Consider the following 13,026-nt stretch of genomic DNA (forward strand, 5'->3'; position numbering starts at 1 on the left):
ATGTCAGAAGAAGCACGCAGTCCACCTTTGAAACAGACACCTTGGTGGGACAAAAAGCTGAACAAAAGAAATCTGCAGCGATGGAAGGAAATTCAGGAAATTTTTAGCAGCGATGATGAATCAATGTCGAGCCAAGAGCTGTCGGTAATTTTTCATCAAGTGGCAGGAACAAGTAGCAAGAAGACCAAACAATTGAAGATTGCAGAATGTAGTAAAGGTTTTGAGGCTGTGGCAAAGCGACTTTCTGCCACTCAGGAAGGGCAGCAAAAGAAGAGGAGAAAGAAAAAAAACAAGAAGAGCAAAGAAGACCACTGGGAAGTCAGTAACACACAATAGGTTTTTTTTTAATAATTGTTTTTAAGTAATCCTTTCAGGCTTTCAGCAAAACTAAGTATTAATTCACCCTTTTCTTTCTTTCCAGACTTTCAACTTTTATATAATCCTTAAGTAATCCCTTTTAATAATCCTTTAATAAGTTTTTAAGTAATAATTTTGTCAATTAACAGGTTTGTCAATGGAAAATCACTAACACACATCAGTTTTTTTTAAATAATTGTTTTTGTTATTAAATTACTGTCAGTGATTGTTTCACAAGATGACCGAAAAGTCACTAAACTACAATAATTTTTTTTAGAATAATTTTTATAATAATTTTTGTTATTTTAATACAATGACATTATATGACACAATACACATAATAATAAATATTACATGACACAGAGGATGAGGCCTACTGGGGAAATCTACCTGTGAAAAGGACCTAGGTGTAATTCTGAGCTTGGACCTCAAACCAGAAAAGCATATTGGCCTGGTTGTGCGTGAAGCGTCAAATACTCTCTGGCTACTCAATCAATCCCTATGATACCTTGACAATCACTCAAAGATATCAGCATTCACAAGCTACGTCAGGCCACAGCTTGAATACGCCACTGTCATCTGGTCGCCATATCTCAAAAAGGATATTGACAAAATAGAACGGGTCCAGAAACACTTTGTAAAAGGACTTCAAGGATTCAGAAACCTTCCGTATGACGAAGCTCTAAGAAGGCTCACTCTCCATAAACTTGAGACAAGAAATACGATCTTAGACTTAAAAACCCTCTTCAAGATAGTTCATGAGAATTTTGGGAACGTAAAAGACAAGCTTGTTCAAAAACTTCCCCAAAGCAACATAAGATGGCACAGTCTGCAATTGGAGCCCGTGAAAATGAACATTGCAAGATCTAATTCTTACCATCATTCGTTCATACCCCGGGTCATCAGGATCTGGAACAAACTACCATTCCCAGTAGAAAAGATGAAATCCCTGGAAGCCTTCTCCAACAGCCTAAACATAAACATACCATATCTTGAGACTTTTATCGTAGGACGACTTTAAATGGAAATCGTGCCGCAGTCGATCCGCTCTTCGCCCTGCCATAACATTTTTCTTTTAAAAAGGTGTCAGTTGTATAGAAATTTTGTATTAAGAGGTGTGAGGAATAAAGTTATTTATTTATTTATTTAGCTACACACTACCATTCTTTCCCAACAACCTCATCAGAAAACAATTTACTCATCTCTCATAGACTACAAAATTCAGAAAAGTGTAATGTCGTCACGACATATTATAAGGTGCAGAATGATGCTGCTAAATCATAGGCAGCAAAATAGTGCTGCCAAAGTAAAGAGCAATGTGGACACAATTTATTGTTAATTATTTATATGTTTAGACCAAGGCACTTCGTATCGAACAAATTGTCGTAGAAACTTCGAAAAGGGCTCGATCAATTGGAAATGATCGAATAATCGTCGAAAGTGATTGAAGGGCAACTGAAACCCCCTCCGACGCCCACAATTTCTCCAAACACGTTTAATAAAAAAAATTGAAGCAGCCATTTTGTTCAACGTAGTTTCAAGATCCGGAAATCATGTCTTTGAGGATGAACAATCATCCAGAGCCCTCAGGACAAGGGTTGTAACTTATGCCCTTGGGGTATTTATACAGAAACAGGTATTCATATAGAAACATATAGGGCAGGCTTATATAAAAACAGTGATTGTATAAACTTCGGAAGGGGCTCATTTGATCGTTAATCAGAATTTTTAATACCATTTTTGATATTCAGAATGATTAGAGGGTGGATACCCCCCCCCCCCCCACACTGTCACCTCGTATTTTCCCGAAATGCATCCGATAGAAATTTTTTAATGGCAATTTGTTGTCGTAGAAACTTCGAAAAGAGCTTATTTAATTGAAATAGAAAGGGCTAATACCCTTTTAATAGTCAAAAGTGACTGGAGATAAACTGATCTTCCTCCCACGCCCACCATTTCCCAAAACCCATCCAATTAAAATTTTGAGCCTTCAGGGCAAGGGTTGTAAGTTATACGTTGGGGGCATATAAGGTATATATAGAAAGGGTAATCGTGTAGGCTTCGGAGGGGCCTCATTGGATTGGTAATCAGAAGTTCTAGTGCCCATTTTAAGATTCAAAGTGATCAGAGGGTGGATACCCCCTCCCTCCCACACATACACCTCGTATTTGCGTTATTTGCGCTTCACTGAAAACAAAATATGTTTGAAATGTTTTCGACTTTCTTACATTAATAAATGTAAAATTATCAAAACCTTAACGAAAACATTTCAGTATTTTTCAATTCATCTGACAATCCAGGATTTTTATTTTCAGCAAAGCATAAATTGTATTCCGGTCTTGAGATTACATAGGGCTTATCAGACCAACTCATGTTAATTTTTGCTGGTTTTGAATTTGACTCGGCTATTTATTGTAATTTCTGTTCGATTTGAGTTTTGCTTATTTACTGATTGTAATTTGTGGTAGTTTTAGGCTTGGAAGATTATTTGACTTTATTTTTGCTCATTCTTGGCTTAATAAAGCTCTTCATTTTTTTGAAAGAAACTTGTCTTGTGGAAAAAGTTTTTTTAAATTAGTTATATAAAAGAATCAATTTCACTAATTTCGATTCGAAAAATAAATTAAAATTATAAAAATACATTATAATTTTTCGCTGCATTTTATTATCAAAGTTTACTTCTTACAAAAATTGGCTTGTCATAAAGTAAAACTGAAATCTAAATTTTGAAATGGTAATAAAAGAAAAATTTCATGATACCTTTAGATGCTTGTTAATATTCCACACAACAACTGAGCCTCTTTCCGTCCCAGTAGCTATAATTCCCTCCTTACAAGTAATGTCTTCACCACTATGTCCATGTTGAACAGCTTAGTCTGTAGCCATAGTCACACTTAACGGAACATTTGGAGTACCAAGTCCACCAAAGTAGGGACAGTTTTGCGCATGCCTTTCATGCTTAGACCTAGAAATAACTTTTCGTAAAAGTACAAGACCAAACTGGTGGACTTCTTACTCTCTTAAGAATTATTTTCGACAACTCAAAAAAAAAGAAAAAAAAGTTCCAAAAAAAAAGATTTCGTAATTGTTCGATGGTCCCTTTAAAATTTCTTATATTCCTTGTAATGTAGTCACGAAAGGCACAACCCTTTTAAAAGGCACTAACATAAAGCTTTGAAAATAGGATAACACAATTCTGCTACACTTTCTTCGCAGACTATTTGCAAAAAAAAAAAATGGCCACACTTTCCACGTACTCTAAACCCTCCAAATATTGAAGATAACATTACAAACAAGTTTAGAAACAAGTTAGAATTAGAATAATTTTTTTGATTAATTGCAGATATATAATAGCCCCTCCTTAAAGCGGTGTTCCCACAGATGTCTAAGACAAGTGTTTGACCGTTCTAACTTGTTCGAAATAAATTATCATTACTTAGCCGTGAGAGTGGACTCCTGTGTTTATATTAGTGTGTATTTACCCACTGATTACTCCAACAATCAGTCAGAGCGATTATTTGTTTTATCGAGTAAAAAGTTAGGTTCTTTTGTACGAAAAAAATCCGGTGTCTAGGTTTACCTTATGTTAATAGCCGGAGACTTTAATTGTAATTTGTCTGAACCAGATTCTCAGGCGTCTCCACGTGCTACCTTAGTTAATGGTTTATTTAGTAATTTTTTACGTGTATTAGATAAAATTTCCAATTTTAGATATATTCACACGTCTTTGTGAACCTTTAACTTGGACCACAATACTGTATCGTAAACTCTAACCGCCAATACAGTTTTCTGACCATTTACCTATAACTTGCTCTATCGGTGCGCCAACTTTGGTTTCTCTAAATGTGCTAATAGCACGTGATTACTCAGCGGGGCAGTATCGTCGTGGTCAAAAAATTACCAACTTTAATTCAACGAGTCCGTCAACTGGATTCTACGTAAAATTAATGTTCCATTTCACCTCCTCCAGAACTCACTCCAATTGCCTAAGAATAAGGTCCTGTTTTGTCTTGATATATTTTGAGCTGAAATACGTCCTGCACTCCGTTTCGCCGAAAAACAAGCTGTCCCCATGCAACTTGTCTTCAAAAGAATATTCCCTGGATGATTCATAAATCCAGATATTTGCACTTCATGTGGACAAGCAAAGTTTTGGTTGTCTCTACGAAGCGGAAGTTTTCCAAAATTCTCGCTTAGCATCGTAGCGATCTTATTTATAGCTATTTTGCCCATGTAAGACAAGATCGAAATATGGTATTTAAATTTGTCTCCTCTTCAGTATCCCCTCCTTCGTCACCACGCTCAGCTGATATACCAGACGCTGATTGGTATGCATATTAAGAATCCGAGTTTTCTTCCCCTGATCCTATCATAGAGCAATCTTATGAAGTATTTCCTAATCAGTTTCTGGATGCTGAACCCGATGAAGATTTTGGGGTCAGTACCCGTTTGGTCGAAGAGGCCATTCAAAAATTAAGATGGAAACGTTCATCAGGTATTGACCATGTTAGTGCGTTTTCATTTGAACTACGGGGGAAAACTTCTTACGTCTCAAACTTCCCTGCTTATGCAGATGATTTTCACTGAGGCTATCGTCTTTCTTCTTTTTTGCATCGGAGATCTGACTCCTATATCTAAAAAAGGGACATCCGAAGTCCACTGTACATCATTCCTCCCTAATACTGTAGCTATATCCCTTTGCAAGCTCTTTGGGCTACTATTTATTAGGGAACTGGAAAATTTGCTATGCCCCTTCACAACCATTTGGATTTAAGCAAGTTACCGGGTGTACCGACGCTTTAACGGCTATTACAAATGCCCTGATTGATACGGAGTCGTCTGGAGAAAGCCTTGTTGTGGAGGATATGATGTCAGACGTGCATTCGACTCTCTTATCCATACAGCGATGATTCTGAAAACCGGTAAACGTGAATTGAATATGGCCATTATTCGTTCTCTTCGAGATTTATATTCAAGACTACGTATCCACTTGAAAGTACCCCCAGATAAAGGCATGCCCCCGATTCCACGAAGACAACTAATACCAGTCAAGAAAGAGGCCTGTCAAGGAGCTATGACCTCTCCCGGCCTAATTAAAACTATGCGCTGGAAGCACAAGATCCGTGCCCACTGTCAGTGATCCTATCTTATGTAAACCTTTCCTTGATATGCAATGCTGATGACATCCTAAACCTTAGTCGTACTCTTCAACGTATCACTGAAATTTTTGGAATCCTTGAATATAAAAAAGTTGGGCTTGAATTTAACCCCTCCAAATCTGATATTGTCCTGTTTAACTGGAAACAGATTCCCCTGCCCCTTCTAACACGCTTGGATCTAGCTCTGTTCAGCCTACAGATAACCTTATGTTTCTAGGTCTGCCCATTCCTTCTTCTATCACACACCCGAAAACTTCTTCTGGAACAAATCAGTCGTAGAATTTCAGCAGCTAACGCTTTCATTGTATCTTTTAAACTTCGATTCAACCGATCGGATTCTAGCAAGTCTATATAATGCTGTAGCTTTTAACCATATTCTGTACACCGCAACCTTCTGGAAACTAAAACTGCAAGAGTAAAATCCGATCCCCGATCTTTTGCTATTCTAAGTATCTGCTTCATCTACCCCCGTGGTAAAGACATTCACTCGCTATTGCGAAATTCAAGGTTACTGACCTAGAGGTTGCTGTTGGCAAACGGATTGCGTAACGTAACAGAAAAATAGATAGGAGTTTAAACTATTGGTCTCACATTCTTTGGCAGTGATGATTGTGTTTTTCTTTTTCGTATGTTCCGTATTGTGTGTGTTTAATTGAGACGGGGTTTTCAATATTTTGTATTAATAGATCAAACAGTTCGTGGTAACGAACCGTAGTAATGAGCGACCCGACTCAATAGTAACTGAGACTTAAAAAAGGAATTTTGACACCAATAGTTACAAAACAAGAATTGCATTATAATAATGAATTTAAATACATAAGTTTTACCAATTTTTGTCTTACCCATCAAAAGTCAAGAGCCTGAGAAAATTTGCCGTTGGAAAATAGGGGGGAACACCCCTTAAAAGTGACAGAATCTAAACACCATCGAAAATCACACCATCGCATTCAGCGTATCAGAGAACCCTACAATAGAAATTTCAAGAGCCTACCTACAAAAATGTGGAATTTTGTATTTTTTTTTCTACAAGACAGACCACGGATGCGTGTTCATTTGTTTTTTGTTTTGTTTTTCAGTTGTTTGTTTTTCTCAGGGGTAACCGTATCGACCCAGTGGTCCTAGAATATCGCAAGAGGGCTTATTGTAACGGAAATTGAAATTTCTAGTGCCCTTTCGAAGTGAAAAAAAATTGGAGGGCACCTAGGCCCCCTCCCACGCTAATTTTTCCCGAAAGTCACCGGATCAAAATTCTAAGATAGCCATGATATTCAGAATAGTAGAAAAACCTAATAACTATGTCTTTGGGGACGACTTACTCCCCCACAGTCCCCATGGGAGGGGCTGTAAGTTACAAACTTTGAGCAGTGTTTACATATAGTAGTGATTATTCGGAAGTGTACAGACGTTTTCAGGGTTTTTTTTTAGTTGGGGGGAGGGTTAAGTGGGGGGAACTTTCCATGGAGGAATTTGTCATTGGGGAAGAGAATTTCCATGAAGGGGACGCCTGTTTATCTGGCATTTAAAAAAAATGAAAAAATAAACATGAAAAAGATTTTTCAACTGAAAGTAAGGAGCAGCTTTAAAACTTAAAACGAACAGAAATTATTACGCATGTGAGGGTTCACCTCCTCCTAATACCTCGCTCTTTACGCAACTTTAAATATTTATTCTATGACCTTTGTGATACAGGGGTCATTCTTAAGGAATTGCGACAAAATTTAAGCTTTAGTGTAAAGAGCGAGGTATTGAAGAGGGGAAGACCCCCTCATAAACGTGGTAAAAATGAACGAGTATAGAAGTTCATTACGTAAATTAATTCGTAATTTACATGTATTTTTACTAATAAAAACGTTCGGAAAAAATTTAAAGTTGTAGTTGTTTTTTTAGGTAACGAAAAAATTGGAAGGTAACTAGGCCTCCTCTGCCGCTCCTTTTTTCTCAAAATTGTCCGATCAAAACTATGAGAGAGCAATTTAGCCCAAAAAATAAATTAATATGCAAATTTTTAAATATGCAAGCGCAAAAATGAAAAGATGGATTAATTCAAAAACGTTCAGAAATTAAACAAAAAAAAGCTTTTTTAACTGAAAGTAAGGAGCGACTTTAAAACTCAAAACAGACAAAAGTTAATATAAAAGGGGCTGTTCCCTCCTCAACACCCCACTCTTTACGCTAATTTTGTTTTACTATTTTAAAAAGTAGAGTTGACAGAAAGAGTCAAAATTTAGAGTAAAGAGCGGGGTGTTGATAAGGGAACAGCCCCTTTCATATACGGAGTAATTTCTGTTCGGTTTTAGGTTTTAAAGTCCAATCTTACTTTTAATTAAAAAATCTAGTTTTTTTGTTTAATTTCTTGTAAGATTGTAAAAACGCTATTATTCTGCAACATATATAGTATGTCAAAGTTTTTGAAGGTTTTTGCTTCTTTTTTTTTGTTTTTAATTCGGTTACTTCCGTATTATCTGTTTGCCTTGTATTTTGCGAAGCGTTTAATTGTTGTCTTTATTGTTTTATTATTTTGTTTTCTTTTACTGCTCCATATTTTTGCTTTTGCATGGCGGGTTTTCAGATAAATAAATAAATAATTCGCTTTTATGTAGTTCCCACTTACATGTGAAATTCTTTGCTATTCTGACACACGTTAAAAGCCAGCACCCAGCTGTAGAATACAGGGCTTTTTGTCAAGAAGTTATAACCCTGTCCACGAAGAAGCTTCTTTTGTCATCATACTTATCATCTACATAAAAAAAAGTATTCACTGGTACGTCTGACAATAGTTGTATGTCTACGTAATATTCAGGCATAAAAATATTGCTGGAGCTATACATGGTCAATTTGTACTTTGTCTTCTTTCCCCCTTTTAGTATATGTGGTTTAATGTATTAAGATGTCTATCTTCGATTTTAATTAATTTTTAATATATATATATATATATATATATATATATATATATATATATATATATATATATATATATATATATATATATGTATATATATATATTTCATTCACCTAACTTTCCACCGCAGTTTTGTCGAATTTTTTTTCCATTTTAGTAGTTGTTTTTTCACTGATTTTCATTTTCATGGCCGAATATTATAATTTTTATATAAGAAAATGTGCCAGTTACCAGTTCTCAAAAATATAGTTTTGACTTTAATTAAAGGCAGTTTAACGTTTAGTCTAAAAAGTATTTAATGTAAGTTAAAACCAAATAAACATAAAGCCGAAAAAAATAAGAATTACAAACCATGGTTCATCGTTTGGTTCCCAAGACACTAGACAAACATTACAAATGAAGCAAAGGGCTCTGTCACTTTCAGGATCAGTAGGCTGATGATAAAATCCAGCTTGAGACATTTGTTCCCGTAAGGCATACCTAAAAAAAAAAAAAAAAAAAAAAAAAAAAAAAAAAAAAAAAAAAAAAAAATTCTGAGTGACCAAGCATTTTAATTGTGATGAGGCTATTTTATGAACTAGCGTGCTAGAGTTAGAAGCTATATTAAACTATCTAATGGAAAACTACATGAAACTTTCAGAATCTACGAGCGGCTGTTTCTTCTGCTAAACTATATAATGTCGGTGTCACACCCAAAAGACGTATCTGACATTTATACGCTTTTGAATTAATTGTGGAAACCGTTTGCTTCTCTATTTTCAAAGAAATAGATCGGAAGGACACTTTAGATAAAAAAAATAAAAAATTAAATGTCCCTTCATCTACTTCATCCACACCGCTAAATCTCCCTTTCAGAACAACTTTCGCAACTATCTCAAATACATGAACATGAAAATGTCAGATGCAACCTTTAGCCGTACCGGCGATAATAAGCGTTAAATACCCTAACAATTGATCTAGAGTCGGGTTGGGAGCAAGGTGTGAGCTCTTTAAGCGTGCTGAGCAATACCGGATAATTCAGATTATGTTATGAAGCAAAGCTAGAGTCTGCAGATGTTTGTATCTTAACTATGGAAAAAACTTTTTAAATGAAAATATCACTAACATTATGGGTGATTTTGACCCAAAGCCAACAAAGGTTATCGACTCCTGGTGCCCTTTAGCATTTATTTTCATATTTTTAGTTAATTTTAATTCTTTTGTCCGGGTTTCTGGGGGTTGGGTAATCATAACAGGGAAAGATAAAGGTTAACACTAGGGCTGTGGGGGTGATGTCAACAGCGAAGCCAAACTTTTTAGATTTTGTGAAGTTTTTAAAAAAAAAGGATATCTCAAAATTCTGATTAGATATAAGAGGGATTGCAGAAGGACTGAAAAGCAGAAAAGGAGCCGAGGGGAAGCCAGTTGCCCTCCAGTAGCTTTTGGGCTTTAAAAACGGAACTAAAAATTTTAACTTCCAATCGAATTAGCCCCCTCTCAAGTTTACAGGATAGCCCTTTCTATTTGAAGTGGATGAATTTTTTTTAGCATTTTTCTGACTCTTTTTTGGGATGCATTTTTAGGGAAAGCAATACAGTTGTTAGTTTTTCCTTCTGCACTGGAGAACACAAGGTTTCACCTAAGTTTCAGGCCAATAAAAAATATCCCGCTCTTTTTGTTAGAGGAGGGACCAATTTCAAAGAGACTAATCCTTTAAATATTTTGTTGTACATTAGTCCCATGGCTTGACCCAAATTGTTCATGTTATACGTACAGATAGATAATGAGAAAGCAAATGAGGTGCGTGTCTTAAGTCCAGCTAATGAACTTTAAACAAACTATCCATGTCTTCCATGTCTCTGTTTACACACATTACAATGTGAGCTGCCAGTGAGCGGCTCACTCAATAGACATAAAAAAGAGGATACTCATTTCCTTATCTTAAAGGATTTTTTTCTGTATTTTTGGTAATTACTTCTTTTAGTGACATAATTGAAAATTCCAAGCATTTAGTTTCGTCCTCCCTTTTAATCACCAATAGCTCTTACCTTGTTAAGGTATTGGAAAAGTTTTTTGTTTTTCAGGAGGGTTTACCCCAGTTTCAAAGCATGTGAGTTTTAATAGAACTCATAATTGTTATCAAAATTTATCGAATTCGAGTTCAAAGGGAGATATCCCATCCATGTCCCAAGAGGGCATGTATTACACAAGTTTTACACAAGAGCAAAAATTCGGCTTATAACATTTCCCATGACAACCCTTCGCTTCGACTGATAAGAAAAGCTGTACCGAATACCATGGTTTACGTGATATCTTGTGGTATATGATATCTTGTGGTACAATGACATCTTGTGATACTTAAATGTTGTACAAAAATGTCAGAAAATGGGCTCAGGAATGGATACTTCTTTCAAATGAAAGTAAATCTAAAGAAAACGCACATTTCAAATAATACAAAATATTTATGGAAGTGTTACAAATGAACTTATTTTCAGCTACAACAATGAAACTATATAGATATAGCGTCAACCAAAACTAACTGTAGTTCATGTGTGGCTATCCAAAGAAGGAATCTAATCTATTGGCTTCAAGGGCCATTTCCCCAAGACCTTTGATGGGTTCTGCATCTTCTGTTGCTAATTCTGGCCAATCTCCATTTGTAGTATTCGGTGGAGTATACAACCTAACCAAACGAGACCAAAGAGACGATAGATGAGACATGGCTTGAATTTGTCCATTCTCCATTGCTTCTTTCATCGCAGCAGTTATGCCCACTGTTTTTGGTGTCATTTTTAAAGATACGACTGACCACTAAAAAACAAGCTAAAAAGGAGCCGAGGGGAAGCCAGTTGCCCTCCAGTAACTTTCGGGCTTTAAAAACGGAACTAAAAATTTTAACTTCCAATCGACTATCCATGTCTTCCATGTCTCTGTTTACACACATTACATTGTGAGCGGCTCACTCAATAGACATAAAAAAAGGATACTCATTTCCTTATCTTAAAGGATTTTTTTTCTGTATTTTTGGTAATTACTTCTTTTAGTGACGTTATTGAGAATTCCAAGCATTTAGTTTCGTCCTCCCTTTTAATCACCAATAGCCCTTACCTTGTTAAGGTATTTGAATTTTTTTTTGTTTTTTTTTTTTCAGGAAGGTTTAACCCGGTTTCAAAGCATGTGAGTTTTAATAGAAGTCATAATTGTTATCAAAATTTAACGAATTCGAGTTGGATTTTTCGTTTTGTCTATATCAAAGGGAGATATCCCATCCATGTCCCAAGAAGGCATGTATTACACAAGTTTTACACAAGAGCAAAAATTCGGCTTATAACATTTCCCATGACAACCCTTCGCTTCGACTGATAAGAAAAACTGTACCGAATACCATGGTTTACATGATATCTTGTGGTACATGATATCTTGTCGTACAATGACATCTTGTGATACTTAAATCTTGTATAAATATGTCAGAAAATGGGCTCAGAAATGGATACTTCTTTCACATGAAAGTAAATGTAAAGAAAACGCACATTTCAAATAATACACAATATTTATGGAAGTGTTATAAATGAATTTATTTTCAGCTACAACAATTAAACTATATAGATATAGCGTCAACCAAAACTAACTGTAGTTCATGTGTGGCTATCCAAAGAAAGAATCCAATCTATTGGCTTCAAGGGCCATTTCTCTAAGACCTTTGATGGGTTCTGCATCTTCTATTGCCAATTATGGCCAATCTCCATTTGTGGTATTCGGTGGAGTATACAACCTAACCAAACGAGACCAAAGAGACGATAGATGAGACATGGCTTGAATTTGTCCATTCTCCATTGCTTCTTTCATCGCAGCAGTTATGCCCACTGTTTTTGGTGTCATTTTTAAAGATACGACTGACCACTAAAAAACAAGCAAAGAGCTTCACAATCAAAATAGAAATAATGAAGGAACAATCATGCCCCCTAAGAAAATACCCTGAAACTATATTTGAAGTACATTCATTTAACATAAAATACAATAAGTAAACACGCATTATTTACAAAAAATAAGAATTTCGTTTCAACATCATACAAAGAACAAAATGGCAATTTGGTCACGAGGTAGATTTCTTCAATGATACATTTGTTATAAAATTTGCTATTTTCAGTTAAAGCCCGGCGGACGAGCAGCAGAAAGTGACCCGAGAGATAAAAGAGACATATATTATGGAAAAAATAGAATTAAAAAATTTTCCGCCACACAGGACAGTGTTATTCAGCAGAATTGGAAAATTCTTAAAAAGGCAATTTCAAATTTATTCATATTTGGATTTCAAAAAAAGGTCCAAGGTTATTGGAATCCAACTAGAATTGTATTTTATAGAACACCTACCCATTTACACAACAGGGATGCGGTAGCAAATTAGTCTCGAAACTTGTCAGCAGTTGACAAAATCGAATTCTTATATAGAAGATTTGTCTAGAACAACTACAAGATATAGGGTATTGCGTAATTGCGCATCAGCTATTAAAGTGAAAGTCTGTGGGAGTCTGTGTGCAAAAGGGGTAATTTTATGTCTACCCTCTCAAACTTTTCATTGTAGGGTATTCAAACATGGAGAAAAATTTTCATTAAGCATACAATAGATGTTCT

At 35.6% G+C, this 13,026-nt stretch overlaps 2 protein-coding genes across 5 annotated transcripts in view; one reads left to right on the plus strand and one right to left on the minus strand.

Moving 5' to 3' along the window:
* LOC136029590 (baculoviral IAP repeat-containing protein 6-like) overlaps window positions 1-13,026 on the minus strand; it is a 397,865-nt gene that overhangs the window by 322,359 nt on the left and 62,480 nt on the right. For 3 of the 4 annotated variants that reach the window (XM_065708088.1, XM_065708091.1, XM_065708090.1), the window contains one exon: window positions 8,767-8,895. Coding sequence is in view for 2 of the 4 variants with exons in the window: in XM_065708091.1 (XP_065564163.1) it covers window positions 8,767-8,776 (10 nt within the window). In the remaining 2 variants the exon portion in view is untranslated. Of the gene's footprint in view, window positions 1-3,117; window positions 3,185-8,766; window positions 8,896-13,026 lie in introns of those variants that run through there. The other variant, XM_065708089.1, reaches the window with a different exon arrangement.
* The window catches only part of LOC136029589 (uncharacterized), a 61,460-nt gene that overhangs the window by 2,233 nt on the left and 46,201 nt on the right, over window positions 1-13,026 (plus strand). The gene's annotated exons all lie outside the window — the stretch shown is intronic.

The sequence above is a fragment of the Artemia franciscana genome, chromosome 7 (assembly GCF_032884065.1).
Source record: "Artemia franciscana chromosome 7, ASM3288406v1, whole genome shotgun sequence".
NCBI lineage: Eukaryota > Metazoa > Arthropoda > Branchiopoda > Anostraca > Artemiidae > Artemia > Artemia franciscana.